This window comes from Sarcophilus harrisii, chromosome 1 (assembly GCF_902635505.1).
Source record: "Sarcophilus harrisii chromosome 1, mSarHar1.11, whole genome shotgun sequence".
NCBI lineage: Eukaryota > Metazoa > Chordata > Mammalia > Dasyuromorphia > Dasyuridae > Sarcophilus > Sarcophilus harrisii.
Genome location: NC_045426.1, coordinates 686,109,354 through 686,127,723, shown reverse-complemented (window position 1 = coordinate 686,127,723; position 18,370 = coordinate 686,109,354). Strand labels below are relative to the sequence as shown.

At 34.7% G+C, this 18,370-nt stretch overlaps 1 protein-coding gene across 27 annotated transcripts in view; it reads right to left on the bottom strand.

Moving 5' to 3' along the window:
* Positions 1–18,370, bottom strand: part of CLIP1 (CAP-Gly domain containing linker protein 1) — a 138,933-nt gene that overhangs the window by 111,414 nt on the left and 9,149 nt on the right. For 26 of the 27 annotated variants that reach the window (XM_031948495.1, XM_031948498.1, XM_031948499.1 and 23 more), the window contains exons 2-3: positions 5,694–5,888; positions 2,624–3,201 (exon numbers count right to left, since the gene is read on the bottom strand). In XM_031948495.1, the coding sequence (XP_031804355.1) occupies positions 2,624–3,201; positions 5,694–5,778 (663 nt within the window). In that variant the 5' untranslated portion in view covers positions 5,779–5,888. Of the gene's footprint in view, positions 1–2,623; positions 3,202–5,693; positions 5,889–13,878; positions 13,989–18,370 lie in introns of those variants that run through there. The other variant, XM_031948496.1, reaches the window with a different exon arrangement.

Below are 18,370 nucleotides of genomic sequence, written 5' to 3'. Positions count from 1 at the left end.
AATTAACTCAGCTCCTTCCTACCTATAACTGGATATTAATTGTGTTCTTTTTGGAAAATTTGCTAGAGATGGGAAGAGAATTAATTTAAGAATGAAGGTTTCTATTCCAGTTTTTCTAACTACAAAATATACTTTAATTATTACTATTCCCTTCTGGAATAAGGCATTCATGGTCAAACTATAAGCAGCCTATTATTAAAAAGGCTTGCACAAAAAAATACAAAATTTTAATACCTACTTGTAAAAAAAGTTATTTGACTGCCTTAAAAATCTACAAAAATTTAACCAACAATTAAAGTTATATAAGACATAACAGTAACTCCTGATATTCTAATTACTTTCAAATGAGCCATATACAGAAAGAGGGAGACCATTAACTTAAAAATAGCAAAGATCAAAATTTAGGAAAATAAAAATTAGGATTTATAGCCTGCAATAAATAAATAAATAAATAAATGAATGAATGAATGAATGAATGAATGAATAAATAAATAAAAGAGACAGCAATAATCCCCAATACCATTCTTATAGTAATGCAAATTTCCCTAGTGATGGGTCCAACAACACTAGAACATAAAATTACCAAGTACTTATTTAGGGTTTACTGTGTGTCAGGCACTGGACTCATTTTATTCTTTCTATGGGTCTACTATCATTTCAAAAAAGTAAAAAACTATAGTTGTTCACAGGAACACAATTGTATAACTGCTACAAAGCCAATCAAGATATAAAAAGATACTCTTACTTGGAGAAAACAGCTTACCATGCCTCAATTTAGGACCAAAAACTCAATAAGAGTGTCTAAATTGAATGCTTTTTTAAAAAAGAAAACAGTCTTAAATCTAGAAGCATCCTCATTAAAAGTAAGAAGAGAAACCTACTGACCTTGAGGCGAAGATACTAACTTCTCAGCCCTGGTATCATCTAACCCTTAGAAAGTCACAGCCATTAAAGACCTCCTAGAGGTATGGAAGTCAGGGCTCCCAAGAAGCCGCACAACATGGCAGAAAAAGGACTGGACTCAAAATCTAGAAACTAGGGTCTAGTCTAAGTTCTAGCACTCTCTTTGGAACTCAATTCTTCAGATTTCAGTTTTCTCTTCTACAAATTGAAGAACCCATACTGAATGGCCTCTAAAAGAATGTACTCAAAACAATATCAAAATATTCATAGAAACATATACATAACACACATAAATTTATATAAACATAAAAATATTCATAGGCAGTTGTGGTAGGTAGGTAGAAACAAACTGAAAGTAATGAAATATCACTGTACCATGATCAAGGACAGATAGAGAACAACATAGGAAAATGTCTATGAATTAGTGCAGAATGAAGAAAAAAAATCAGAAGAATATAGAAAACTACATTAATATTAACAAAAAGAATATTTAAAAGTAGCTTAGTTCAAATTAAATGCAATGACAGATGTTGATTTCATAAATAGGCCCCTCTCCTTACTCTTCTTTCAAAGATCTGGGAGGTGGTAGGGTCGGGGACAACCGTCACCTAGTCTGTCAAACATGGTTGCTATGTTGTCTAATCTATGCACATATCTACATTCCGCTAGTAGAATGGATGCTTCATGAAGATATCCTCAGAGGCTACATAGTAGCCTTCTCCATAGTAGTATCTTACATAGAAAGGTCATTAATAACTAGATGAATTGAACTTATTACAAGACAGGGCATTAAGTGGAATGAGATGGAATATTTTTACAATATTAAAAAACAAGATTTCAATTAAATTTTTAAAAAGAAAAAATACAGATTCTTTTCAGCTTGAAAATTTTTTAATTCCAAATACACTATTTCCTTATCAAATTACTGGAAGCCCTTACATGTCTACAAAGCATCCAAAAATAAATAGCTATTAAACAGAGAAATTAAGATGTTTGACAAGTTGAATGTTTTTATACAGAACTCCAAGTAACAATAACAAAAACAATAATAAACTGTCTTACCATATGAAGCTATAAATCCATCAAAATGGCACTTCAATTATGACAGAAATCAAAAGATCACATGGAATGATTTTAGAGAGTAAGTAATCTTCATACCATATGTTCCCTGTTGCTAAGCAAAACTGGTACTACTATGCATTTTTTTTTATGCTATTCAGCTTAAAACTGGTAGGTAAGTTGAAAGTAATGACCACTAAGAGCAAAACAATTCTAACTGAAATGAGTATTATGAGTATTATTCTAAACTTTTAAGGAGCATCTTTAATATTGTTCCCAAGTCCTATCTTGAATATGATAATGAGATTGAAAAAAAAAAAAAAAAGCTATAGTAAGATTCAAGCAACTTCTTCCAAGATTTACTAAATACATTACATTAATATTTTGTAAATATTTAATGCTTTTCTCCTGGCTAAATCACTGGGGAAATATTCAAAATGGTTTGTTAAAAATTTGTGCATCTATTTATATTATCCAGGCTACAAATGAGTTTTAATTTGTGTTCTTATAAACTTGTTCTAACTGAACAACCACAAAATATAGCAATAATCTTAAGTTTGAGGAAAAAAACACCATCATTCCTCTAAAAGAGCTTTAATGTCACAAAGCAGCACTCACTGCGTATCAAGGGGACTCCATCAGCACAATATTTCAAACTTACCAAGACTCGATCATTAATTTTCAGCTCTCTTTCGCCTTTCTTTACAGATCCAGCTTCTGAAAGGTTGGAGATCGATTCACTGGCAGTTTTAGTGAGGTTGCTGATCTGAGGAGTAGTGGAAGACTCCTTAGCTACAGGTTGGGAGACCTTATGGGGCGCAGTGGAGGGGGAAGGTGCAGCTGAAGAGGAGGCCGCCATGCTGGTCATGGAAGTGGAGAGGGGGGATGTGGCTCGGGAAGCAGGAGGAGCCTGTGTGCCATTGGCTTCATCTTCGCTCGTCACTTTCCTCGTCAGCTTGGAAGGTCTTGTAAAGATGCCTTTTAAAGGTTCACACTGGAAATACCGCACTCCTGCCACTGACCCATCATTCTTGCCAATTGGTTCATCCAATACAATTCCAGCCCACTGGCCTGGTGCAAACTGTGTTTCCCCAAGAAATTGGATGAATCCAGGCTTGTTGCCATTCACCCAAACACGTTCCCCAACTCGAAAGTCATCAACAAACTCTTCATGAGTCTCAGGGGATGGTGTGCTTGATGTTTTTTCAATAGATAATGCCTTTTCTACTGGAGCTGGAACTACAATAGAAAAAAAAGAAGAGAATCAGCAGAGATCAAACCTAACACTTAAGCATATATAACCAAGAACCAAAATACACACCACATACACTAATAAAAAACAAAACAGGCTTTATTCTGTTTCTAGTATGCTTGTTTTAATTTTTATTTTGAAAGTTGGGAGAAAATTTTTTAAAAAAAAATTAAAAGTCTTCATTTTAATTTCTACTTAATTAAATCTTTTTTCAGAAATAACAGTAAGGATTACTATTTACTTGAAGTTATATTAGAAAGATACCAAAAACTTCAGGGGAAAAGATTAAATGTTAAATAATAATTATCTAATTTACAACTCCATCTTAGAACATTGCTCTAACTTTATTCTTTCACTTGAGCTAGGTCATGAAAAATAATCTTTTGCAATGTGTTTCTGGCTCCACTTTTCTTCTCAATTTTATCAAGAATTTATCAGGACCAGAGGCTCTCTAGTGCCCAATTTGTTAAGCTGTAGGTCACAATCCCACAGGGGATCTCAGTACTGAATGTGAGAATCACAAAATGATGATTTATTATCAGTAAATGTTTAATTTGTCACATAAAATTTTCTTGAGCAAAAAGGGGTTTGCAAGAGAAAAAGTTTAAAGAAGCTCTACTCAATGGAACCAAAGACCCCCATTCAGATATAAAACGATTTGAAAATCATACCAAGAAAAAACAGCTATGGAATAAAAAGTAACAGTTATCCTCTTCTTCCACAGAGCTCCTTAAAAAGGTTTTGAAATGACAAGTGCACTTTCCAATGTGGTCACAAAATGCTGGAGTTGGAAGAGACCTCTGATGTCTAGTCTAAGGCCTACCAGAGGCTATCTTCTACAGTATCTCCAACAAACATTTAATTTTATATCAAATATTGCCAGATAGTAACGTGTTTAAAAAACTCCTGCCAGTCTAAGGAAAAGCCAGAAACAACAAAGCACAAAGCATTTTTTTAAAAAAGCAAAACTGATTTTGGGTTTTTTTTAAAGACTGCTAATACCTTCAAGTCAGTTACTCATTAAACATTTACTATCAGCTAGGGCTTATGCTAGGTGCTAGGGATACAAAAACAAAACCAACAAAAAGAAAGTTCCCACTCTCAAGGAACTTTTTTATTTTATGAAAGGCTACAATCTCTACACTAATTATAGTGAAAGTGAAGTTAAATAGGCACTAAGAGCACTAGCAAATTGGAAGGGTGAGGGAAGTGGAGACTAGGGAAAGCTCCAGGAAGGAGGTAGCACTCCAGCTGAACCTTGAAGGGAGCCAAGAATTCTGAAAAGTAGGAATGAGGAATGATTACACACTGGGCAAGAGGAAGAGTTTGTGTAAAAGCACAAAAATGGAAAACAGAATATCGCATTGCAGTTTGGTTATAACATTATCCGTAAAAGAAAGGCAGATTATTGAGAGCCTTAAATATTAAGCTTTATATTTTATCCTACATTCAAGAAGAAGCCACTGAACATATACAGACCTCAGATTTAGGAAGATTATTTTGGATATGGAAGATGGATTGGAGAAAAAAAGACTGGATACAGAAAGATCATTTAGGGAGCTCTGACAATAGTCTAAGGGCTCAATCTAGGATAAGCATCAATGTAGAGAAAGAAATAGAGATGTTTTGGAGGCAAAATAGGGCAACTAACTAAATAATGGTATGTTGAGGAAAAGGGAGAAATCAAGGATTACTTTCAAATTATAGACACGACTGGCAGGAAAGATGTGGGTAACAAAAGAAATGAAAAGCGTTATTGGAAAGGCAGGTTTAAGACGAAAAAAAGGATAACTCTGGGACATCCAAGAGAAGCTATCCAAAGACAAAAGAGAAATTACAATAGTTAAAACATATATATTTAGGGGGCAGTGGATAGAGCACCAGCCCAGAAGTCAGGAAGACCCGAGTTCAAATCTGGCCTCAGACACTTAATACTTCCTGGCTGTGTATTGGGCAAGTCACTTGACCCCAATTTCCTCAGTTTAAAAAAAAAAAAAAAAAAAAAGACATACATATTTAAGAATCATCTATATAGGGATGACACCTATGGAAGAGCTGAGTGACGTAGTGCTTAGAGTGAGGAAGACCCGAGTTCCACTTCAGCCTCTGATACTAACTTTGTGACTCTAGCCAAGAAATTTAAATAATGTCTGTCTGACTCAGTTTCATCATCGACCTACCACAGTTGTATGAGGATAAAATGAGATGATCTATTTAAAATGCTTAGTATAGTAATCTGTCACATGGTAGGCACTATATAAGTAATAGAAAATATTACACTGTATTAAATTCAACTAACAAAAAACTTTTAAAGAGGAATAAAGTTTGAAATTATGAAGGAAACAACCAGCTCTGAAAGTCAATGAATTAAAATGTATCTTGAATAAACTAGAGAATATAAATCAGGTATTTAAAAAACAATACTACTATCTTGAGGTTATATCATAATATGATTATATTTAAGAAAATGTAAACATACCAGGAGTAGGTGTCTTCAAGGCAGTAGATCCAGGCTTACTGATCTTAGTAGGGGCCTTAAGCCCACTTGGTTTTAACATACTCATCTTCCTTGTTACACCAAGATGTTTTCCCCTTTGCTTCTGGTCACTATCTTTTCCCAACCATTGATATAAATATAGGTGCTCCTATGCTGAAGTCAGTCTTTGAGTGAAACCTGCAGAGAGAGAACATACAAACATATTTTTAGCAACTACCATAAGTCAGGGAAAATGAACATTAATTATTATATTCTCAACTTATTTACAAAGCTACCTATTTCCCCAAATAAGGCAAAAGGAGACCATCTTATAATTTAACCCAAGGGCAGGAAGTTGCTTCAGAATTCCAAGGTTGTGCCATCTAAAAAGGAGTTTTGTTTGTTTTTTTTTAATCAAGACATTGTTTGGATTTAAGAAAAACTTTCTGTACAGGGTCACAGACAGTAGGGGAACTCTGGGTGAAGTTGAAGACCCTTCAGCCCAGAGGGCATCTGCTAACAATGTCTGGTTCGATTCCCATCTCCCCTAAGGGCTCTCAGCCTTCCTGGGATGTCAGGGGGTGGTGACAACCTGTGTTGTGATTGAAGCAGACTGATACCAGGTGGCAAACTACATACAATACCAAATTGTTTATGTGGTCCCACATGCCCAGTGTTTTTGTTACTTAAGGGTAAGAGGGTATAAAAAGGGGAATAAATGGCCTCCAATTTCCCACCATCCTCAGGCGTAGCACCTTATTACTTTTCCACTAGGATAGTATATTTTAATCACCCCAGTTTGGGGGCTGTAGAAAGCAATGTTGCGTTTTGTCACCCCAACTTGGAGGTGTTAGAAAGAAGGACATAACAACTTATGGCCTCTGTAATTTCAACCTGGGCATGATAGGAAAACTCAAAATAATAATGATATCCATAACATATACAACTTTGAGAGCTACACAGACAGGGCAGACCAGAACACAAATCCAGAAGAGGATATGAAAGGGTCTCCAGTTCAAAAGGCTCTCTTGGAAGAATTCAAACAGGAGCTTAAAAGAGAGAAGAAGAAATGGGGAAAAGAAAGGAGAGCATTACAGCAGTTATGAAAGTTTATGGGGGGAGCCAATACACTGGAAAAGGAAGCACAGAAACTGACTTAAGAAAATAACTCCTTAAAAAATAAATTTAGTGACATAGGAGGAGGAAGGAATCCACTAAACAAAGCAACTTCATTAAAAGTACAATTGCCCAAATGCAACAGGATAAAAAAAGCTAAACAAAGAAAATTCACCAAAAATTAGAATTGGACAAATGGAAGTGAATGCCTCAAATAGAAAACAATCAGTCAAATAAAAAAAAAAAAATTTTAATGGAAAAATAGAAAAAAATGTAAAATATTCCGTTGGAAAAATAACTGACATGGAAAACAGATCCAGGAGAAAGAATCTAAGAATTATCAGACTATTTGAAAGCCATGATGAAAAAAAAGCCTAGACAACATCTTTAAGGAAATCAACAAGGAAAAGTGTCCTAATATCCTAGAACCAGAGGGTAAAATAGTCATTGAAAGAATCCACCAATCACTTCTAGAGACTCCCAAAATGAAAACTCAAGAAATATTGTAGATAAATTCCAGAATTATCTATCAGATCAAGGAGAAAATACTGCAAGCAGCCTGAAAGAAATAAATCAAATATCGAGGAAGCACAATCAGGATTACTCAAGACCTAGCAGCTTCCACATTAAAAGATTAGAAGGGCCTGGAATATGATATTCCAGAAGACAAAGGAACTTGGCGACAACAATCAACTACCAGGTAAAATTTTATCTTTCCAAAGGAAAGATGGACATTCAACGAAATGCATGATTTTCAAATATTTCTGATAAGACCGGAGTTGAACAAAAAATATATTATCCAAATACAAGATGCCAAAAAAAAAAAAAAAATTAAAATGTAAATGGAAGGAAAAGTTTTTTTTTTTTTTTTAAGATTAAAATGTTTACATCCCTATATAGAAAGAGAATGTGTATAACTTTTGATAATTGTATCTTTGTCAGGGCAATTAAAAGATAGAAAGAGAATGTGTATAACTTTTGATAATTGTATCTTTTCATTATATACTTCAACAACAATATTATATGATGACCAGTTTTGATGGACCTGGCCATCCTCAGCAACGAGATCAACCAAATCATTTCCAATGGAGCAGTAATGAACTGAACCAGCTACGCCCAGAGAAAGAACTCTGGGAGATGACTAAAAACCATTACATTGAATTCCCAATCCCTATATTTATGCCCACCTGCATTTTTGGTTTCCTTCGCAAGCTAATTGTACAATATTTCAAAGTCTGATTCTTTTTGTACAGCAAAATAACGTTTTGATCATGTATACTTATTGTGTATCTAAGTTATATTTTAATATATTTAACATCTACTGGTCATCCTGCCATCTAGGGGAGGGGGTGGGGGGGGTAAGAGGTGAAAAATTGGAACAAGAGGTTTGGCAATTGTTAATGCTGTAAAGTTACCCATGCATATAACCTGTAAATAAAAGGCAATTAAATAAAAAAAATTTAAAAAAGATAATTGTATCTTTGTCAGGGCAATTAAAAGGGTGTAGTTATAAGCTGACTTTAACCTAATGATATAAAAAAAAAAATTAGGGGTGGGAAAGGGATTGTACTGAAAGAAAAAAAAAAAGATAGGGGAGAGAAAATGGGGTAAATTACATCACTTATTATAGTTGAGGGAAAGAAGGGACTGGGACGAGCTTTGCTTGAACAGTAATCTCATCAGATCTGGCTCAAAGATGGAATAACATACATATTTAGTTTGGTATAGGAATTTGTCTCATCCTATAGAATAATAGAAAGGGAAAGAGGGAGATTAATAGAAGGAAGGGCAGAAGTAGAAAGGGAAAGGAATAAGAATGGGGGGCTAAAAAAGGAGGACAGATTCAGGGAAGGAAGATGTTCATAAGCAATATATTGGTGAAAAGGGAAAGGGTGAAAGAAGAAAGAAGAGTATAACTTGGGAAAAATAGAATGGAAAGAAAGTTAGTAATCTTGACTGTGAATTGAATGGGATGAACTCGCATAAAACAGAAAAGTGGATTTAAAGCTAGAATCCTACAATATATTGTTCACAAGAAATACATTTGAAGCAGACACACACACACACACAAGAGTTAAAAAAAAAAAAAAAAAAAAAAACAAGAAAAGAAAAAAGCAAGAGGTACCAATCCTGATTTTAGACCCAGAAAAAGAAAAAATGCATCTAATTAAAAGAGATAAGGAAGGAAACTACATTTTCCTAAAGGGTAACATAGGGAATAAAGTAATATCAATACTAAATGTATATGCACCAAGTGAAATAACACCCAAATTTTTAGAGGAAAAATTACATAAGATGCAGGAAGAAATAGACAGTAAAACTATACTAGTGGAGGATCTCAACTTCCCTCCATCAGAACTACATAAATCTAATGAAAAAATAAACAAAAAAGAAGTTAAGACAAATAGAATTTTAGAAAAGTTACGTATGATAGACCTTTGGAGAAGAAAATTGGAGATAGAAAGGAACATACCTTTTTCTCAGTGGTATATGGCGCTTACACAAAAACTGTCATATAAACCTCACAATAGTAAATGCAGCCTGTTTAGATCATGATGCGATAAAAATTACATATAATAATGATTTCTTCATGGAAATATAGATCAAAAGTTAATTGGAAACTAAATCTAATCCTAAAGAATGAGTGGGTCATCAATAATTTCATGCAAGAGAATGACAATGAGACATAACCAAAACAGTTCTTATATCAACAGATGCTTACATGAATAAAATAGACAATCAATGAATTGAGCATATAACTAAAAAAGTTAGAGAAAGAACAAATTAAAAACTCCTAAATAATAAATTAGAAATTCTGAAAATCAGAGAAAAAATTGAATATAAGAAAACTATTAAACTAAAAAAACAAAACTAAGAGTTGGTTTCATGGGAAAAAAATAGATAAAGCTTTGATCAATTTGATTAGGAAAAGAAAAGGAAAAAAAACAAATTATCAGTATCAAAAATGAAAAGGGTAAACTTACCAACAATGAAGAGGAAATTAAATAATTAGGAGCTATTTTGACCAACTGTATGAAAATAAATCTAGTAGACCAATGGAATTGGTCTTGTGATGAAGAAAGCCATCTGCACCCAGAGAGAGGAAAGGGGGAACTGAATGTGGACCACAACATAGTATTTTCACTCTTTTTGTTGGTTGCTTGTATTTTGTTTTCTTAATCTTTTTCTTTCCTTTTTGATCAGATTTTTCTTGTGCAACATGATATTTGTGGAAATATGTATAGAAGAATTATACTTTAACATTATAGAATTATATAGAATTATACTTTAACATATACTGGGTCACTTGCTGACTAGGGGAAGTGATGGGGGAAGGGAGGGAAAGAAAGGTTTGGAATCGAGGGTTTTGGGGGGTGGATGTGTGTTTTGAAAATAAAAAAGCTTTGGGACAGGTGCAATGGGTAGAGAGCACCGGAAGTCAGGAGGACCAGAGTTCAAATCTCACCTCAGACACTTAGCACTTCCTAGCTGTGTGATCCTGAGCCCGTCACAACCCCAATTGCCTCAGTAAAAAGGGAGAAAAAAAAGTAAAGAAAATAAAAAGCTTTAAAACAACAAAAATAATAAGAATAAAAAGAAAGAAATTAAGCAGAGTGGAACTGGAAAAAGTTACAACTGACATGATGCTTATTGTACCCTTTCTTGACTTACTTCCTGTCCTGGCTTCTATCTGTACCTAGTTGTTGACCAATCAAAAAAAAAAAAAACAAAAAACAGGAATATAGGTATCTAAGGCTAGAATTCTATAGTCAGAATTTTGAGTTATTACTCAGCTCAAATGTACTAATCAACTAAGCCCAAGGTTTCTCCATACATATTTTAGAGGTCAGTCTTTATGTTTCATGCATACATAAATTCCATTGTGAAGGTCTCTGCCTATTGACTTACTAAGCTTTTAGATAATAGAAGTGATGGAGGGGAGCCCTGAAACTCTTTCTCTTTCAGACTTTGGGAATGAGCCAAGAGGTAAAGCACTTGAAGTTCCTTGAAGGAGATTCTCTTTGAACCCTGCCTCTGTGAGACCCGCCCAAGGGAACCAAGATAAAGTGGTTTATCTCAGTGAGAGTAGTTAAAATAATCTCATTTAACTAGGGAGATCTAACTTTCTATTGACCCCTATTATTGGCTCAAAACCACTCCCAGTAAGTGGTCTCATCTAGGCCTGGGGGCAGTGACAGCAGTCTCAGATTTCCTTATTAAAAAATGCCAACTGGGGGCTCAGTCCTTGCAGAGGACCTAATATACTATGCCAAGGAAACTCTCTCTCACGCGCACAGCAGCAAACGTCTGCCCACTGAAATATTTTCTTTCAGCATTACCCTATCTTTATTCTCATCTAAGACTTTATACTTCTTGATGAGGGGAGCCCTGAAACTCTCTTTCTCTCTCTCTGACTCTGGGAATGAGCCATGAGGTAGCGCACTGGAGAAACTCCTTAAAGGAGAAAGTCTCCTTGAATCCTACACCTCTGTAGGGGACCCAGCCCGAGGGAAACATCCTAACATGCTATGCTAAGCCATGCCAAGGAAACCTCTGCCCACAGAAATAATATTCTCTTTCAGCACTACCCTCTGTTAACTCTCTCACCTAAGACTTTATATCTCTCTCTTGGGATCTTGCCACTAAGAATTCAGCTTTTTTATCCATGCATAGTAAAGGCTGTCTTTATGCCAATAATAAAACTTCTTTTTACCAATTCAGCTTTTCGACTTCGTAAATTCCTTTATGAAGGAACTCTGCAGTGCCAGAAGGGGGGTTCCAACAACATCCTACCTTGCGCCAATCCTAAGGGGGTCTGGGGAAGCCAAACCTTTTCATTTGGTTCCCTGAACCCTGAACCTGCCACTAACTTCATCACTTAACTGCCTGACCACCAGGAAACCTAATCTCATCAGAAGAACCAATCCTATGAAATAAGACAACTTCCGTGTTACCAAAGCATATTCCTCTAGCTTCTGATCAGATTGCACAGATTTAATGTTTCTAAAAGGTGAACACTTGACAGAGATTTAAACAAAGAGAATAAAATATCAATGATTTTTGGTTCTCAAATTTATTTTCTACTTAGCATTATTATTGACAAACAACAAATCAAAATTACTTAAATTAAGAAGCTATAGATTAAGAAATACCTTTGCATAACATTTTAAGGTAGCAATGTCACATGAAAACAAATCAATTTTAAGAAGTATAGGAGAAAAAAAATTTTTTTTAATTCTTGGGGAAAAAAAGTTGGACTCTTTTTCTTAGAATAGTCTTCTATTTAAAAGTTAACCACCATCAGGCTTTGCATCCAGTAACCTTATTCTTCAGAATCAAATCCACCTGCAGAACAAAAATTTGTCACTACTCAAAGTATTGACTAGAATGTGCCACAGTCTCCGAATAAATTTACAAAAAAGGTATTCAAGAAACATTTGAGATCATGGCAGCAATATTGGAATGAATATATAATTTCCCAAGGTAACATTTATCAAGATTCATTCTTTCTTCTCCTCCTTCAGCTTTTAATAAGACTGTCACAAAATATTATTTGTAATAAGAGATATATTACTGGGTGGGGGAAGGGGAGGAACAAAGAGAAATTCTGATATTAAAAAAAGATCAATAATTTATTTTTTAAAAAAGGAAAAAAAATCTAACACATTACTTTTTCATTCCATTTTCCATACAGCACCAACATCCCATTCTAAGCCTTCTATGCCAAAGTGCATTTTTTAAACTAGGAACAACTGTAAGATGTTGAGGGAACATATGACTTTTTCTATATACTTGCATGCTAAGTGCTGGGATATAAACAGAAAATTAAGAGTCTGCTCCCAAGAAGTCTCCCAATTGTAGAGAGAACACAATAAGAAAGTTTCAGCTACAAGTCAAATGTAAGGGTTTCATGGTCCTTAGGTCACAAGGGCAAAGATAGGAATGCCTCTATTAACAGGTGTCCTACTGTCTTTATATCTGGAAAATGACTATCATCTCTCAGCAACCAAATAGAATCACTCAATAAAATATTTAACTTCTCAAAAGTAAAAGAGGAATTTTCCTTACTAAAAGTAGCACTCTGATCCAGGACTGAGTTTCTTTAGGAGAGGACAAGTTAGGATGGACAATGATTTTACACTAAGACCAACCTCAACCTACAGCATGGCTGAATAATCCCTTTTCTTTTTGTTACAAAAGATTTGCAATTCCTCTTGATAACAGGAAGTTTGCTAAACATCAAACATGGTGATAAATGTCCTTGTAAAAAAAAATCAAGCTTGAAAAAAACAGGCAAGACATCTGAATTAGATTTAATGTTTTGGGGCTGAGCTTCAACTGGGATTTGATCAGTTACTGAAGAAGAGAAGAAAAATGACATTTTCTACACAATGCTTACTCCCTTAATTACTTTATAGACAGGAGAGGGGTTTTTTTTTTGCATTTCCTAGATTATTTTCTTAGCTATAGCCATAGTCAGAGAAAGGGAAAAGGGCATTCTATCTTGAGCCAAGCAAACAATTTTAAATAAATGGTAATTTATAAATTAGGTATTTTGGATTTAAGCTCCAGGAGCTAGAAAATTTGTTCCACTGATATAACCAGTTCTAATCTTTGGTTGTCATAATAATGAGAACCTTATTGCTGATATGCTGCTGTTACATTTATGATCTTACTGACATGTTATATCTATGATCTTACTGACATGGGTCAGTCCCTCTGACAATGTAGATCACAATCCACCCACACCTGTCCACAAACTCTTGCAAATCTTACAAAGGGGACTCATCCAAAGCACTAGATGCCCTCTAATTTTCTTAACATGTGCAATCCACATTTCAGAGAAAATAAATATTAGAATTCTTTACACATTGATAGTGAATTGAAGGGACACAGGAGCAGAATTAATGATTAGGGCTGCTATACACTCAAAAGCCTAAATGACACTAACATTTCTGGTGATTTACTATTAAAGTCTAAATGAATTTTTGCATTCTTCAAGAAGTCATTTAAAAATAAGCACTTCCTTAGTAAACTATGTTCCTTCTAAGGAGAATAAGGCGGGTCTAACCTCAAACAATTATTGTACTATCTATGGAGGCTGCAGAAAGATCAGCTGAGTCTGGTGATGGGAGAAGACCAGGTACCTCATGTTGTCCACAGAACTGAGGCAGGCCTTGCCTCAGGGGTACATCTTGCCAGAAGCCTGGGCAACCCTGGTAGCTTCCTCGGCTGGCTGTGAGATCATGACCGTGAAGTCACAGAACAGAATTCCTAAGTGGATCTGTTTCCAAGCTACACGCTCTGTACGCCAGGAGAGAAAGTTGTACCCCCAGACCTGAAACTGTGCCCGAGCTCCTAAGATCTGACTCCTCTGAAGGTACTATCGATCTAGAGCAATTATTCAACTTAGAACTCTCTCTGTTGTCCTCTCTTTAGTCTCTCCCCAAAACTTAGAAAACATGATGAAATTCAAAAACTAAGACTATAAAAGGAAAAGAGAAAAGATGTCATCTGTTTTCAGGGACTTAATTTCTGAATCTCAAAACCCTAACGTTGCAGATATTCCTTCACTCTTCTATTTACAATTTGGGTTTATGATTATTGAGCAAATAGCATATTATGAAAAAGTCACAAATAGCAACGTAAGATTTCATCACAGCTCTAAGGAATTATCTCTTTCCTAAAAAATGAGGGTTTTTTTCCTAATAGATTGTCAGGTTTACAAGTCAGCAAAGGATGAAAACGATTCTACTATTTGTTCTAAGTATTCTTAAAGTCGCAATAAATGTAAAAGACTACTCTAATCAAGACAATGATCCAACACAATTCCAAAGGACCCAAGCTGAAAAAGGCTGTCTCTCTACAGAAAGAGAACTGAAGAACTCTGAATGCAGACTGCAGCATGAATTTTTTAAAACTTTCCTTTGTGTGTGTGTGTTTTGGTTCATATAGAAATGTTTGACATGACCTCACACTTATAATCAAACTCAAAAGTGTTTGTCTTCTCAAGGAAAAGAGAGGAATGAAAAAGGGAGAAAATCTGGAACTCAAAATTCTTTAAAAAAAATAAATTGTTAGAAATGTTTTGTGTAACTGGGAAATAGTTAATGAAATTTTTTTTTTTTAAATCAAAGTGAAGCCTACATTTAAGATGGTGGTACTTAACTCCCAGTACATAGCAGAACAGTCAAGCCAGTAACTTGTAGGCAAAAGAATCAGTTTCACTTAGATCTCTGTAATCATTTAGCCTAAACTGCTAAGGAAATGAATTTAAAAGATAAATACTTTATGAAGCAGAATAGCTTCACACTAAGAAAGTAATTTTTTTATTTTTCAAAATACATGCAAAGATAATTTTCAACGTTCATCCTTACAAAACCTTGTGCTCCAAATTTTTCTCCTCCCTCCCCACAGCAAGTAATACTCTATATAAAGGTTAAATATATGCAATTCTTCTAAACATATTTCCACATTTATCATGCTGCACAAGAAAAATCTGATCAAAAAGGGAAAAAACGAGAAAGAAAAAAAATCAAGCAAACAACAAAAAAGCTAAAAATACTATGTTGTGATCCACATTCAGTCCTCTCTTTGAGTGCAGATAGCTTTCTTCATCACAAGTCTATTGGAACTGCCCCACTATCTCACTGTTGAAGAGAGCCAAACTGATCATTGTATAATATTGTTGATACTATGTACAATGATCTCCTGGTTCTGCTCATTTCACTTAGCATCAGTTCCTGTAAGTCTCTCCAGGCCTTTCTGAAATCATCCCGCTGGTCATTTCTTACATAACAATAATATTGATATACCATAACATTCATTATTCAGCCATTCTCCAATTGATGGACATCCACTCAATTTCCAGTTTCTTGCCACTACAAAAAGAGCTACCAAAACATGCACATGTGCCTCCCTTTTCTTCCTTTATGATCTCTTTGGGATACAGACCCAGTAATGGCACTGCTGGATCAAAGGGTAGGTACAGTTTATATATCTTTGGGCATAGTTCCAAATTGCTTTCCAGAATGGATGGATCAGTTCACAATTCCACCACCAATCAGTTAATGTCCCAGTTTTCTCACATCCCCTCCAACATTTGTCACTTTCTTTCCCTGTCATCTTAACCAATCTGAGAGGTGTGTAGTGTACCTCAGAGTTGCCCAAGGGGCATTTTTTTTTATCAAGGGAAAAAGCAAATGGACATATGGTTAAATATGGTTTTTAAAAACTAATTTTTAAAACACCTTGAAAAACATTTTGGCTAAATCCAAAGCTCCTCAACAAAATTATAGTAAGAATTAGGAGTTGTTACAATGAAAAGGAAAAGAAACACTAGTTTTATTTTTCATAACTGATTGACTTTTTGGGATTTCAGTCCTCTTGAGGAAACTTGTCATTGGTTAAAAATCAAAATCTCTTAACAGCTATTTAGAATTTCAAGCACAAGCCCAACAAATCAAAACTCAGAGAGGTCCACAAGCGATTTATATGAAGAAGCAGCCTTTATGGGTCTCACTTCTGCAGAGTTGACTTTGCTCTCAGTACAGATAAGATCCAAACTTGATAAGATCAGATTCTCTAACTAGCTCAGTGTCTTCTGGCATGAACACACTCGGCATTATATTGCCATCGTGTTCACTTGTCACCTTAGACAAATCACTGAACCACATTCATTTGTACCTTAGTTCCACCACAATATTCTCAGTCTGCAAAATGGGGATGCTACTTTATTTTCTACACATAAAAAGGAAACAATGAGAGCTATATCCTTTAAAGTCTGACTATCTGCACTGAATTCAATCTGCCTGGAAATAGTTTTTGTTGCGATTTTGCCACCAACAAAAGGCAGTCATCTGTTTAAAAGAGTCCTAAACTAGGAAGGAATGACAAATCTGGACTCTTACTTTTAATTCTTCTTTTTCTTAATATAACTAGCTGAGTAACCTTGAAAAAAAACCATTATCCTTTTAGGACTGTTTATTCATCTGTGCAATTAAGATGCAAAACTAGATTATTTTATTTCTAAAATTTCTTGAAGTTCTGAAATTCTATGATTCTTTGAATATTATTCAATTTTCAGAGTAGGCTATAGGGTCTCCCTAGAATATAGAGGATTCTCAGTCTGAGGTCTAAGAATATTTTTAAAATAGATATATTTTATTTATATTTCAATATTTCAATATCAATGTTTCTTTTGAAATCTTACTTTATTTTATGCATTTAAGAGCATTATTCTGAAGAGTCTATAGCTTTCACCAGACTACCAAAGGTGTCTGACAAAACAAGATTAAGAAGTCCTGCCCAGAATGACAAAAGAAATCTAATATAATGGAGATGCCTGAAAAAGTATATTTACACAGTGAAATAATGATTCTATTATTATAATATCCTATTTCTTGGCACACATTCATTCATATTTAATCCTCTCTTTCCTGAAGTCACAAGTTACAGAACTATCTGCTATGTGATTTTTTTTCCCCTCAAATACAAAAGGCTTCTGTTTGCTCCAGACTCTAAAACTCCTCTTACCTACAAGCCACCAGAAACCTATATACAACATGATCCAAATTCTAACTGACTAGTATTTTTAAAGGTGGGTTTAAGAATATCTATATTATTGGGATAATTCCTTTCAAATTTCACACCCATATTTTCAAATGAAGCTGTATAAGTTAAAAAAATTTCCCCTCAAAATCTAGAAGACAAGACATCAAAGTTCATCCTCCAGCATATATGGTGACCTTGAGCAAGTTATTTAACTTCACAGTGCCTCCCATACAAAAGGGTTATACAAAGATGGCCTGGGAAATAGAAGAGGAATCCATACTTCCCTCCAAGAGTTCACCTCATGATCTGATAACAGAAAACTGTATTACTTAGCAAAAACTAGTATATTTCTAAATATTGTCCTACAAATTATTAGAGTACAAAGGAATTTTAAAGGTCAACTAATCCAAAACTCATGTAAAAGTGAGGAAGCTGAGGTCCAGAGAAGGGAAAGAATTTCACCCAGGTCCCAGAGCTCGCTGGTGGCAGTCAGGACTACAGCTAAGGTCACCACATATCAAAGATGCTCCAAGATGCTACAGGCGCTTTCTCTCCCACAACGCTATTTTATTAAAGTCTGAATTTTTATATATGAAGCTAGAATATGGCACTGAAATAGGGTGCAACAAGTATCAAGGAAAGTTAAAAATGGCTTTTCTTCCAAACCTTTACTCAGAATAAAACTAGGCATATTGTTGCATGTTCTTAATCAGAGAGCTAAAATCTTTACCTGTACTAAGCAGGTATAGATAATCAAACCAATAGGCATTTAACAAGAAATACAAAGTCACTTCACAAAAGAAGTTTATGGAACGGTTGCAGTTTTCCTTTCTTTAGGGTTGAAAAAAAGTCTTTTTTTTTTACTCTACAAAGAGGCTTTAATTATGCCTTTTACTCATATAGAGGATGGAAAAATAAGTCTGGTTTCAACTTTTAGTGTTTGTAAAGCCCTGAGGAATGCATCTGGTCTTTTTTTTTTTTTTTAATAACTACTTATAAATTTGCTTACC